This window comes from Rhinatrema bivittatum, chromosome 1 (genome assembly GCF_901001135.1).
Source record: "Rhinatrema bivittatum chromosome 1, aRhiBiv1.1, whole genome shotgun sequence".
NCBI lineage: Eukaryota > Metazoa > Chordata > Amphibia > Gymnophiona > Rhinatrematidae > Rhinatrema > Rhinatrema bivittatum.
This window is the reverse complement of record NC_042615.1, coordinates 37,340,611-37,353,928: the sequence shown is the minus strand read 5'-3', so window position 1 is coordinate 37,353,928 and position 13,318 is coordinate 37,340,611. Positions and strand designations below refer to the sequence as shown.

The 13,318-nt window shown below is 48.1% G+C and overlaps 1 protein-coding gene across 1 annotated transcript in view; it reads left to right on the top strand.

Annotated features, from left to right (window-relative positions):
• The first annotated feature begins 508 nt into the window (after positions 1-508).
• Positions 509-13,318, top strand: part of MAML3 (mastermind like transcriptional coactivator 3) — a 576,691-nt gene continuing 563,881 nt past the window's right edge. Inside the window, exon 1 of the mRNA XM_029596416.1 lies at positions 509-1,748. Coding sequence (XP_029452276.1) covers positions 1,320-1,748 — 429 coding nt within the window. The 5' untranslated portion in view covers positions 509-1,319. The remainder of the gene's footprint in view (positions 1,749-13,318) is intronic.

The following is a 13,318-nucleotide window of genomic DNA, read 5'->3' as shown; positions in this document are numbered from 1 at the left end:
CAGGTAGCTCCAGAAAAAAAAAAGTCTCCCTTCATCCAGAAGCAGATCACCTGCGCCTTTTTTTTTCCCCCTCCTTAGAAATTGCTATAGAAAAAAAAAAAAAAGTGAGAAAGCTTTGCATCGAGTTCTGTAAACACTATGGAAATCTACATCAGTGTCATAACCCTGCCCGAAGGGAAAAAATAAATAATACTACTGGGGTAGTGGGGGGAACCCATCCTCCCTCCGAACCAACACAGCAAAGGTGAAAACTTCCCGGCTGCAGGCGCCCTCGTCCTGTCCGCCGAGAGTCGGGGGGAGCCGGAGGGGGGGGGGGGGGGGGGCTCTCTGGCGGATTCCGCGCCGGGTTTTTTGGCTGCCCTCCGGCCTCTCGCTGCTGCTGCTGCTGCCGCCGCCGCCGCTGCTGTTTACCCGAGCTCCTGTCCTGATATCACTCCGCTGGCATGGAGGAGGAGGAGGAGGAGGAAGAGAGGAGGGAGGGAGGGAGCGCTCGATCATTGTGATGGTGACAGGAGGCGCAGCGGCAGGCTGAGCCTCGGCGGCAGAGCCTTTTACACTTAGCAGCTCAGCCTTTGGGAGACTTCACTGCTCTACTTTTTTTTTTTTTTTTTTAAAGCAGTCGCCCGGATTCTTCCTTGCCCCGCAAACCCGAGGATTTGTATGTGCGTGCGTGCAGCAGCACAGCTTGCTCTCCGGGAGGTGCAAAGTGTGCCAGAAAAGTACTTGGGGCGAGGGGGCAAGCACGCACAGCAAAACTTTTTTTTGTTGTCTTTCCCCCCTTGCAGCGAGGCAGCGCGCTGCCCTCGGTCTGTCTGTGTTGTCTTGTCTGGCTGTGCGTGCACGGTTGTGGAGGGACGAATGCAGGAATGTGTTGGGGGCTGTCTCTCGTTCGCCCGTGGACACCGTGCTTGAACCGTCTGGCTCCTGCTGGGGATTTATGTACCAAGGATGGAATATACAGGGGAAACGAATAAAATAACTGGCAGCCAAGGAGCTGGGATTGCAACCCGATTTGCTGCTGTTGCTCCTCCTCGGTTGTGATTTTTTTTTTTTTTTTTGGTGTTGTTGTTCTTTGGGTGCATGGTCTTGTTTCAGCACCTTCTCTTGCACTGTTTGAGGATCTCTCTCTTTTTCTCCACAACTGGGGGGGAAAAAACCCCCCAAACCTTTTCTAGGACTGCCTGAACCATTCGTGATGTCGTTTCCCCCTTCCCACTAAGTACCTTTTTCTTTTTGTCGTTACCTAGACAAGAGGAGGAGGAGGTGATCACAAGGTGGATTAAAAAACTTCTTCCAAAATAGTGTGCACGGGGACTAGGATGGGGGATTTCGCAGCCCCCGCCGGCAGCAGCCTGTGCATCGGCGCTAGCCTGGCCGGCAGTCTCGTTCTTCCAGGTGCTAGCAACAATAATGCCCCTCCTCCCGGCCACAGTGCCCCCGCCGGGGCAACTACCAACAATAGCGGCGGCACCCCCAAGCACAGCACGGTGGTGGAGAGGCTCCGGCAGCGCATCGAGGGCTGCAGGAAGCACCATGTCCACTGCGAGAGCCGCTACCAGCAAGCCCAGGCCGAGCAGCTGGAGCTGGAGCGAAGGGACACGGTCAGCCTCTACCAGAGGAGCCTGGAGCAGAGGGCGAAGAAATCGGGCGGCGGAGGCAGCAAGCAGCAGCACCTCCAGAGCAAACAGCAGCCGGATGCCGAGCCGGCCACGGCCGCCGCCGAGCAGCGCAACCACACGCTGATCATGGTAAGGGGGGGCAGGGCCGGGTGGCCACCCGTGGCTCGGAAGCAGTTGCTGGCTTTGGCTGCGTGGTTTTTGTTTTGGGGGTGGATGGGGAGGAGGAGCTTGACGGCATCGGCATGGATGCAAAGTTTCCTATAAAATGTTTGGGGGTTTTCCTTGGAAGAGCATTAGTTTGTTACATAAGCTCAGATGCTGTGGGTTTGTTGTTGTTGTTTTGTTTTTTTTTATAGTCTTGGATGCGCGGCATCTTGAAAGTTTATATTACAGTAGTACAGAGGGATGTGCTTGAAAGCCTTTTGAAAAGAGAAGTTGATAGTTGTGCAAACTTTAAATAACCACTTTTTTTTCCTACGCATGGTGCGGCAGAAGCTGGCGATAGAAGTTTGTGACACTTGCTGTGTGCGAAAAGAACACGTTATGGGAAAAATGTACCCTGAAGGTTTTTAGATGTCTTGCAAACGAAGGTGATTAAAGAGAAAAGAATGAAGGGGGGCTGAACTAAAAAACCTCGGGGCTTCCCCCTCATATAGGGTTTTTTTTTTAATCGCTGGGATTGATTTTATGGCGGAGAAGGTTGGAATTCTGGCGAGAATGGCCACCGATTCCAGAACCTGGAACTGAATGCCTCAAGTTGTACATTCCAATGACAGCTTACAAAAAAAAAAAAAAAAAGATTGTACAAGTGGGAAGCGGCAGAGCTCCCCCCGCGAGCGTGCAATGGGGAGGCGCAGACCTGCAAGCTGCAGCGTGTATTTATAGCCCCGTCTTGAATGCACGTTTGTCACGGAATGGGCGATTCCGTGACTCGGTTCCGACAGCGCTGCCTGCCTCCCCCGTGCCGCGCTCCATGTGAGCGAACTCGCAGTAGTAGGGGCGGAGTCGGGGCGGCTCCCTGTGAACTGTGTGCAGGGGGAGGGGCGGGGCCGGGGGCGGGGCTCGCGCGCTCCCTGGGGCTGCACTTTCTGTTTCAGCGGGTGGCTGTGGGTGGGTTGTTGTTGTAGTTGTTTGTCTGTCGGGCTCGGGGATGGTGCGTGCGCCGGTTCGCAGGAAGCACTGCCCTCACCCTCCCTTCCTTCGTGTGGGGGCGGAGGGGGGGGGGGGGTGTCTTGGGGGCTCCCTGCCGAGTGGCTTTTCGGCTCTTCCCCAGCGTCGTTGCCTGAAGGTTTCCTGTCCACCCACTCCGGGTCTGTGCAGCGTTATGATGTGCAGACTGGAAGCTTGTGTCCGATCCCTAAAAGTTCAGATCCGAATCGCTTCTTTTTGCCGTTGTAACTGCAAATGGTTTTGTTCGCCGACACACAGTGACTGACAGAACAGTATGCTTGCGATGCACTTGTAAATCCTTTCTCATTTTGACTTTTTAGATCTTCAAACCTTGTGATCTGCTTAGACTTTTTTTTTTTTTTTTTTTTGCCACTTTCCTTGGCGGGTACCTCTGTACCTACGGGAGTTTGCGGCCGCAGGCGCGAGGCAGGGAGAGAGCCGGGGGGGGCAGCCAAAGGAGCAAGTCGGGCATAGAGGAGAGCACTGGGAAAAAGAAGGGAGGGAAAGAACAGGAGCTACTCTTCTACAGGCGACAAAAAAAAACTGCAAAGAATGAAAAAGAAGGCAACACTTAGCAGAGAAACTCTCGTTTGTTTGTTTTTTTGTTCCCATCGCCTTGCAGTAAGTGGTGTACAAAACCTGTGCCCTTCTGCCTGGCTGCAGTCAGGCACTGTCTCAGGCCTCAGGAACAAAAGGGGAGGAGGAGGGCTTTGTATTCTGAGACCAGAGAGAGAGAGAGAGAGCGCGAGCTTTTACAAAGAAAACAGGAAGCAGAAAACCTCGCTGGAGCCTTTCCTGACACTCCACCATATTCCTGTAGTGATCTGAGCTTTTGTTAAATTACAGTTAATAAGATTATTATGAGATATATATAATATTAAATGCCTGCGATCTGTTACTTGGTATACGCTACGTAAAGTGAATGTGGTTTTCCTTCCGCGGAGGTTGTTGCCGATCTCATATAAACACACATTTGCACTGGGAAGGGAGGGGGGTGTCCCTGCTGAGACAGTGGCCGATTTGTGGGCGGTTGGGTTTTTTTTTACTTATTATTATTAGTAAAGTTTACCGATCCGCCGCCTTGCTGCAGCTGCTCGGAAGGGGGTTGCGGGCTCCTCTTTGTAGTCAGAAGGGAGGCGGGCTCTGAGGGAGAGGTAAAGGGGAAGAGTGCAGGCTCTTGGGGCTGGAGCTGCAGCCCTGCTGAGGATCGGATCTTCCGGAGGGAGGGGGGGGGGGGGCTTTGTGCACGGATCGGTGTCAGGGGGGGGGGAGGAGCAGGGTAAAACAGCGACGGTCGTTTCGTTCTTTTCTCTGCTGCTCCTCACCATCTCTCCTGGCGGCAGGTTGCTTAAGCCCCAGTAGACGTGCGGATAGGTTGGAGGGAGGGAGGAGGGGGGGGCGTGCGGGGGAAGATCTGATATTATTTGCGAATTTCCCTTTTTTGAGAACTTAGCGGAGGGGGGTGGAGGGAAGAGCAGGCGCCTGCTGAGCTCTGGGGGCGGGCGACTGACACTGGCACCTTCCCCACTCCTCGCCGATCCGCCCTCCACGATAGCAAGGATGAGCAATTTAAAGGCTTTGCACTCCCCCCCCCCGGGGCCAGCAGCGCCCAGTTGCAGCCCCTCGGCTCCTCGATTTCTTTCCTCTTTTTTCCTCAGGGCTGCGTGGTAAGGAGCCCCCAGCGGGTTTTGCTTTCCCGGGGGGGGGCTGGTTTGTCAGGGATTCCTATACAGTGAACTGCGAAGGAAACCAGGCAAAGGGACGTATTAAACATTTTCCAAGTGTGTAAACTCCACGCGTCGTGCAGCTGAAATGTTCTGAATATTTTTCATTAGCTCCTAGCAGGGCACTGGCTAGGATGAGTAGGCATTTTAAACATCTTCTTCTTATTTGTTTGCTGTTTATCTCATCCATTCATCTTCCTGTTAGTTTCCTCTGAGCGACTGGGTAGGCTAAAGTTTAAATCTCCATTTCTCCAGAGAAATTCAGGAGGGAGGTTAGGATTCGTACTATGAAAGCAGAGAAAATAATTTATCGGCTTCTTTGAGATAGAGAAAATATCACAACTAAGTTGAAAAATGATGTAAAAGAAATCTATATATTTATCTGTGGGTTTGCTTTTTAGTTACCAATTGAGTCTTGCCTTCTGTTTCCCTTAGGCTCTTGATCAGGGTTCATTTTTTTTTTTTAATTTTGTGTACATCTTAAACGAAAAACGTACACATTTTAGGATCCTGTAAAATAGACGGGTGCAGCAGCAGCAGCAGCTGTTCTATGATCTGTGAACTGAACCTGCCAGAAGCTGGGCCGGAAGCTTGGGAAGAGGGGGGAAATGTCGCTTTGCATATCTGGCCCGCTGCAGCAGAGTCACACATTTACCTATCATGTCGGTCGCTGTGCCTTTAGCTGCTTGTCTTGATTTATTGCAAGCAGCTGGCGCTGGGAGGAGACTGCCAGTATTGTTAAGAGGTCTCGGAAGAAGCAAGGCTGATGAGCACATAGCTGTACAAATAGACATATTCCTAAACTGGAGTAACCTTCTCTTCGTTGTTAACAGTCTGCATGGGCAGTTATTAACTTTTGGAGCCAGTTCTACAAATACCAGCATTTCGAAGGAGCTTTGATGGTTTATGGAGGATTCCACAAAGTTTCTCCTGGGAGAGACTTTATGAATTCCAACGTGTTAAGCAGAGGTCTGCCCCATTTTGTGTCTATGGGGAAAATGCTCACTCCCAACTGCTCCTAGAAACATAGAAACGGTGATGGCAGAAAAAGACTGCATTTGCCCTATCTAGTCTGTCCATCCGCCCAACTCATTTAGTTTTACAATTCCCATCGCTCCCTCAGAGATCCTTTGTGTGCATCCCATACTTTCTTGAATTCAAATACTGTTGGGTTTTTTTTTGTCTCCATGGGGGAGGTTGTGCAATGCATCCACTACCCTCCCTCTCTGTAAAGAAATATTTCCTAAGATTGCTCCTGAATCTGCCACCTTTCACTCTCATCCCATAACCCCTTGTTTTAAAGCTTCCTTTCTTGTTATTTAAATCTCTCTATCATAGCTCTCCTGACTTGCCTTTCCGCCTATGGTGCACATGTTTAGATCTTTAAATCTATCCCCGTATTTATTTATTTATTTAAAGGCTTTTATATACCGGAGTTCATGTACTAGTACATACCACTTCGGTTTACACAGAACCAATATTGGAAAATTACATCGGGTATAAAATAACAAGAGGGTATAAAATAACAAGGCTAACTTTGTAGGAACTTAGAACTTGAGGTAAAGGAGAGAACCGGACCAAGTGGTAACAGATCAATGTAAAAGTAAATAATAAATACAAACTCTTACAATAAATACAAATGCTTACAGATTCCCTTATGCTGTAAAAGGTTTAGTAGCCCATTAACATGGACCAATTCCATTCTGTTTATATCTTTTTGAAGGTGCGCTCTCTAGAACTGTGCACAGTATTCCAAGTGAGGTCTCACCAGGGAGCTACACAGGGGCAATTTCACCTCCCTTTCTCTGCTGACCATTCCTCTCCCTATGCAGCCAAGCATCTTTCTGGCTTTTGCCATCGCGTTATTCACCTGTTTGGCCACCTTAAGATCATCAGATGCAATCACCCCCAGATCTCGCTCTTCCTTTTTTTTTTTGCTTAGAAGAATTTCACCTCCAATACTGTACCTCTCCCTTGGGATTTTGGATCCTGAATGGATTACTCTGCATTTTTTAGCATTACATCTTAACTGCCAGACCCTAGAACATTCCCCAAGCTTTGCTAGATCCCTCTTTATGTTTTCCACGCCTTCCAGGCTGCCCACTCTGTTGCAGATTATGGTATCGTCAGCAAAAAAAACTAAACATTTTCTGACAATCCTTCTGCAATGTTGCTCGTGAAAATGTTGAAAAGAACCCGGTCTAAGGACTTAATATGCTAAGGGTGCTCAATTTATTTATAATTCCCCTGTGCGGAACTGGGTCAAAGGCCTTCCTGATAATTCGGGTACACTACATCTAGCACTCTCCCCTGATCCAACTCTCTGGGTCACCCAATCAAAGAAGTTGATCAGGTTTGTCTGGCAAGATTTAACCTCTGGTAAAACCAAGCTGCCTCGGATCGTGCAATCCACTGGATTCTCAAAACTGCACTGTCCTCTGTTTTAACAGCGATTCCAATAATTTGCCCACCACAGAGGTCAGACTCACTGGCCTATAGTTCCCTTATTTCCACTTCTATGAACAGGGACTACATCCACCCTTCTTCAGTCCTCCAGAGCTACTCCTGAATCTAAAGAAGCATTGAAAAGGTCAGCGAGTGGAGCTGCCAGACCTCCTCAAAGTTCCTTTAGTACTCTCAGATGTATCCCGTCTGGCCCCATTGCCTTATCTACTTTTAAGTTTAGTTAGCTCTTCATGAAAACACTGTTTTGAAAATCAATTTGTTTTACCTCACTTCCAGTCTTATTTATATTCGTTTTATGTGGTCCTGGCCCTTCCACAGTTAAACCCCAAACAGAAATATTTGTTAAACAATTTTGCTTTTTCCTCATCAGCCTCTAAATATTCCTCCCCTTCACCTTGGAGTCTCACAGTGCCATTTTTGTACTTCCTTCTGTCACTAACATATCTAAAAAAAATGTCTTGTCCTCCTATTTTACTGTGTTTTCTATGTTTTCTTCCATTTGAAGTTTTGGCTTTCTGACTGCTTTCCCTGCTTCTCTTACCTTTTCCAGATATTGTTGCCTGCCCTTCTCGTTCCATGATCTCTCTTAGTTTATAATGCTAACCTTTTCTCTCTTACATTTTCAGCCTTCTTCTTTAGAAAACCGAGGTGGCCTTTTTTCCCTGTTTCCTTTATTTAACTTTCCTAAGCAAAAGTTGCCTTTACGTCATCTCCTTTTAGTTCTGCCCATTTCTCTTCTGCTTCCCCTAGATTTTCCCATCTAGCTGATGACGACTTATTTTTTTCAGACTACAAAATATATTTATAACTCGATGAGGTGTGTAGTTTTGTATTGCTCCCTTTGTAGACTGTTGTTGCTGAGGGTATAAAAGTAAACCAGAGCAACTAGAAATTATTATTACCACAAAGATGAAATATGATGCTACCAGTCAAGCTCACAAGAAATCTACTTAATTTATTTTCTTTGTAGAAAACACAAGATTACCTTAATCACTTGCTATCTCTCCCCTACCTGGTACAAAGCAGCTGTTGACTAGTAATTTATTGTCATCTATGATCTTAATCTGTTTTCCTATGATCTCTAATAGACCTATCTCATAATTTTGCTTAGGATTAATTTCACACTTATTTGATTAAGGTCATTAATAGGTACAGTTATACACAATTTTCCAAACCCCCTTTTTAGTTTATAAAATGTGTTTTTATATCTGTGAAGTGTGTATTGTATAAATACTCCTATTAACCAACTGAAAATAAAAATTACCTGAAGTTTTTTTTCTATAGTATTACTAATTAAGCTCCCCCTGAACTTTACTAAAGTGTTCTGATGTCACACATTTTAAATTTAACTAAATTATTTACTTGTGTTTCTCTGCCAACCAATGTCAGGTTGTTCCGTGTAGTCAAGAGCATCAGAAGTGAGCATACTGGGTCAGTCCGAGGGTCCACCAAGACCAGCATCCTGGTTACAAATACCTGGCAAGTACCCAGGGGCAGATTGGCCTACGGGGGGGATCGGGCAGCCCCCGGTGGGCTGGTCACGTGGTCTGCCGAGCGCGGCCGCGACAGAGCCGCGCTCGGCAGACCACGGGGTTATCTCCTGGGCCAGCCTGGGCGGAAAATCCCAGGGCCGATCTTTACCCGGAATCCGCCCCTGCAGGTACCCAAACAATAAAGAGATTCCCTGCTACTAATGCCGGTAATAATAATTCCCCAAATCCAATCCCCTAATTAGAGGGTTAGTCTGTAAAGTTAGAATGGAAGCTCGGGGGGGGGGGGGGGGGGATGGGATTGGGATGGGGGGGCAGAGCCCTTCCCTTTCTACTCTTCATTTCTAAACCTAAGCAGTAATAATACCTAACAAACAAAAATGCAATGCAAAATATCATTTCCCCCCCCCCCCCCCCAAATAAAGAGAACAAAGGCAATTAAGAAAAAATACCCCCCTTCAAAATAAGGTCACAGCAGTTGAATTGGAGCCAGAACAAAATACCTGTTTGTAGTTCAGCTTCTCCAAGAATGGCAGCTCTTTCTTAGCTTGGCTGACCTATATACAGAGCTCGGGCCCTGATACAATGAACGCAAACAACCAGCTCCTTTCAACTCCCAGGGCTTCAGACGTAAACTTGTACTACATTTAATGGCAGCCCTTTCCCTGCTGCTCTGCCCCTCCAAATCTAAGCAGTAATAATACCCAACAAACAATACACTAATGCAAAATATCCCTTTTTCTAAAATAAAAAGAACAAAAGCAATTAAGAAAGATTATTCTCCTTCAAAATAAAGTCTCGGCAGCTGGACATCCATGGGTGTTCTTGCTAACCCAGTAAGGGCCTTATAAAATGTCCTAGTGTGCTGGGAGTATCGGATCAGTGGTGTAAACAGGACCATTTCAATACATTTTGGCATCTGGCGCAGCATGTCCATTAGATTTCCTGTTCCCTTCCTCTGTGTTTTGCATATCCCTCAAAGAAGTGCCCAGGGCAGGTGCCTGATCCCACCTTTGCTACAGAAGGAGCTGGAGCCATCCTTGATACACCATAAAGATGCAGTTTATTTCATTGTCATAGTCCTCCCCTCATGGGTGAGCTCTGAGAGTTATATTATAAGCGCAGAGTTGCCGCACGTGGGCAGGCCTGGATCCCTGTCCCGTTCACTGACTGCACATGAAAGTTCAGGCAGAAGAAGTAAAGCTGAGCTGGCTTGCAACTTGCCCTGATGATAGTATGACCTTCTTTCTCTCTGCCCGCTGAGCTGTTGTGCGGTTCCTGGCTGCCTCTCTGAAATTGCTGCACTGGTTTTCATAAATGTCATTATCAGTCAGAAGCCCATTATGTCTGCAGTCCAGCCCAGAGATCAAAAGGTCATAATATTTTACTTTTTGAGCTCAGATTGAAAAGAAGATGAAATGGTTGGTAGCACTGTATGCCCGCTTTGAAGCTGCTAAGGAACAACCTGTGCGTGTGTTTGAAGGGTGACCTTCTACCCACCCATCCTCCGACTCGCTCCGTCCTTCTGGCGTGCGTCCTTTGCTCAGTCCGTCCGTTTGGCCCAGGTCTGCTCTACTGGCTCTTTCCCATAGCTGCTAGGGGGTTCATATATCCCGTGATAGTGCAAACCCCATCAAATCTGACGTGCATGAACTGGATCCAGTCAAGTACACTCCAGCATGGAAACTCTGCATTTTACGAGGCCCTGGCAATTTCATTTGCACGTGAAAGTTGGGTGAGATGTACCTTCGTTTTCAGTTTACCCATGAATTCCCCGATTTTTCCAAAGGTGACAGTCGGTTTAAACCAATATTCACCCTAATTTTAGGCTAATTGAAAAGCTGCTCCAGATCAGCAGATGCAGCATTTCAAGACCTCCAGCCACTGCTGGAAGCAGGATAGGGCCACAGCGCATGCTGTGCTTCGAGTCCTCACCCTCCAGCGCTGCCCGTGCCGCGTTTCAGTCCCTCCCTCCTCACCACCCCCCCCAAGCAGCCAAAGTACCCACCGTCTATTTCCACAACTGAATTTGAAGCAAGCCCTGTCCACAAGCAGAAGTGCGGTGCCGCAGAGCATGGGGAGCAAGCCTGCCGCCGAAAGCCCGGATCCACCACCAGTAACAAGATGAATGCTGTTGCGGTGCAGGGGGGGAGTGGGTGGGATTCTTGGCAGGGGGATGAGGGTAGAGATGCTGCTGAATAAGGTGGGTGGGAGAATCTGCTTAATATTGTTTTATGGTCCTGGCTTCTGTCCACCAAAACAAGCTCCAATATTTACCCGGAAAAATCACCAGTCATTTTTTTTTTCAACTGATTTTTTTTTTTCTTCCTGTTTTTTTTGTTCTTGTCATAATAAACCCTGATAAATTCCCGGGAGAAATAAAGAAACAATAAAAAACCAAAAACGACAATGGAACGCAGTCATAGACTTTGCACTGTGCACACGGCTACTTACACAAGAAAGTGGGCAGAGAAGGAAGAGATAATCTGCAGTGTGTTTTATCCAGCCTTCTAGACCCGATGAATACTTTTGAGTTGGTTTTCTGCCAGGCATGATCTTAAAAACTGGAGCTAGTCGGAGGGTTGATAGCTTTACCTTCTTGGCTTTGCTCTCTGTGGCCGTCTTTTGGCTTTAGCTCGAGAGTATGCAGATGGTAAAGGTAAGGAGACTGGTAGGACCCAGGCGAGGAGCAGCCCTGCAGGGTCACGTGACCCGTCCTCCTTTGTTCGCCGCCCTAATCCACTCTGCTTTTTTGAGTCACTGCTTGCAGCAGAAGCTGAAGAGGCCGATGGCGAGAGACGCTGGCTGTGGAAAGCCTTGGGTCTTTACTGGGGAGGTGGAGGAGGAGCCCCGTGTTGAAATTCGGGCGTGCACTGTGTAGGTGGCACTGTGTCTACTCGTGCGGCTCCATTCCAGGGATGGCCTCACGATTCAGCTGTTGTCTTGCATAGCTGCTGCCCAAGAATGCTTGCATTCAGGGCTCCTGGGCAGGTGGGGCATGTAAGCAGGCCACGAGATGAGGGCTAGGGTGGAGGGGAAACGATTAAAACTGATTGAGGGGGGTAACCCCCGCTGGCACAGGAGCAGCATTGGTGGATCAGTTGTCGCAGGAGGTTTCCCTCGCAGGGTCCTCATATTACTTGTCCACTTTTTCTGTAGCTCTACTAGACACGTGCAGCGTTGTGCTGGCACACCTACGAGATCGTCCCTTTTCTGCAGAGTTTACAATCTAGTCGAGACACACAGGATGGAAGAGACATTAGGGATTTCATTTATTTAAAAAAGTGGCTAAAATTAATAAGGTTGCGATCAGGACAAGCAGAGGTTAAGATTTAAAAGCAGCCTCCGGAAGGTTTAACGCAAGGTGCTAATTTTTTTTTTTTTTTAATTCCGATGCAGCGAACAAACCTGAAAAGGTGAGCAAGGAAGAGGCTTATCTTATAGCAAAGCATGATTTAGGCACAAAAAAACATGGTTTTGTGCACAAATCACGTTTTCCACGCATAAAATAAGATTTATGTGTGCAAAAATGCTCTCGGTGCAGAAAGTATGTTTTTGTGTGCCTAAATCATAATTCATGTGTGGAAAACATACTTTTTGCACACAAAACATGTTTTGCATGCATAAAATCCCAACTACAGGCCCCGGCACTGGAACTCCAGCTTCTGCCCAAAGACGTAACACTAACACTGGAAACTTTACTCCACCTGGGACTGGGAGTTAGGTTTCCAGCACTGAGAAAACACGAGGTAGGCCAGCGCAGCTCTCTGCATCGGAAGGATTACAGCTTAATGCCTTCGTTAGCCTAGGATTTCCGTGTAAGGGCTCTCACTTCAAACACGCAATACCGTGCACACATTCTTTGTGCGCAATACTCCTTGCAGCATCGGCAGTAGAGTTTTGCGCATAAAAAAATGTGCGCGCGATTGAGGGGTCGAACCGTACGCCGGGCTGAGCGCAGCTTTTTTTTTTTTGTTGCCTAGACCCCTTTGCAAAGGGAAAGCGGGTAGCGCGTGTGTGTGCCAAGGGCGCTCGCCGGACTTGAACCTACTTGTGTGGATGGCTGAGAGGTGGTGAAAACTGCCAGACTCTCGACCTAATCGTGCCACCCCCCCCATGCACTCCTGTGTGGCTGAATACGTCCCTTCTAAAAGGACCTCTGGGGAGCTTGCACGGGGCTGACCTGCTTTCCCTTTGCAAAGGGGTCTCGGCAAAAAAAAAAAAAAAGCTGCGCTCAGCCCGGCGTACGGTTGGACCCCTCAGTCGCGCGCACATTTTTTTAATGCGCAAAACTCTACTGCCGATGCTGCAAGGAGCACTGCGCACAAAGAATGTGTGCACGGTATTGCGTGTTTGAAGTGAGAGCCCTTACACGGAAATCGTAGGCTAACGAAGGCGTTAAGCTGTAATCCTTCCGATGCAGAGAGCTGCGCTGGCCTACCTCGTGTTTTCTCAGTGCTGGAAACCTAACTCCCAGTCCCAGGTGGAGTAAAGTTTCCAGTGTTAGTGTTACTCTGTGGGGCTGAAAGGATAAGCCCCGTGCAAGGTCCCAACATGTCCTTTTAGAAGGGCAGTATTCAGCCAGGCCAGGATTCCCAGGGTCAGTGGCCATAGAGGACATGGTCCCCGGAGCAGATGGTGTGCACCAGGGGACTGTTTCATTTTTGCAGATATTTTCTTGAACGTGCTGCAGAATTTGCAAAAATCTGGACATTTATTTGACAGAAACGGTAATGGAAAGAGCGCGTCCTGAAACTCAAAAGTGGCACGGGGCTTTCTGTTGTGTTTATGAAATTTAAAAAAATGAGTGTGTGTGTGTGGGGGGGGGGGTGGGTTGGGGAGCCGATGG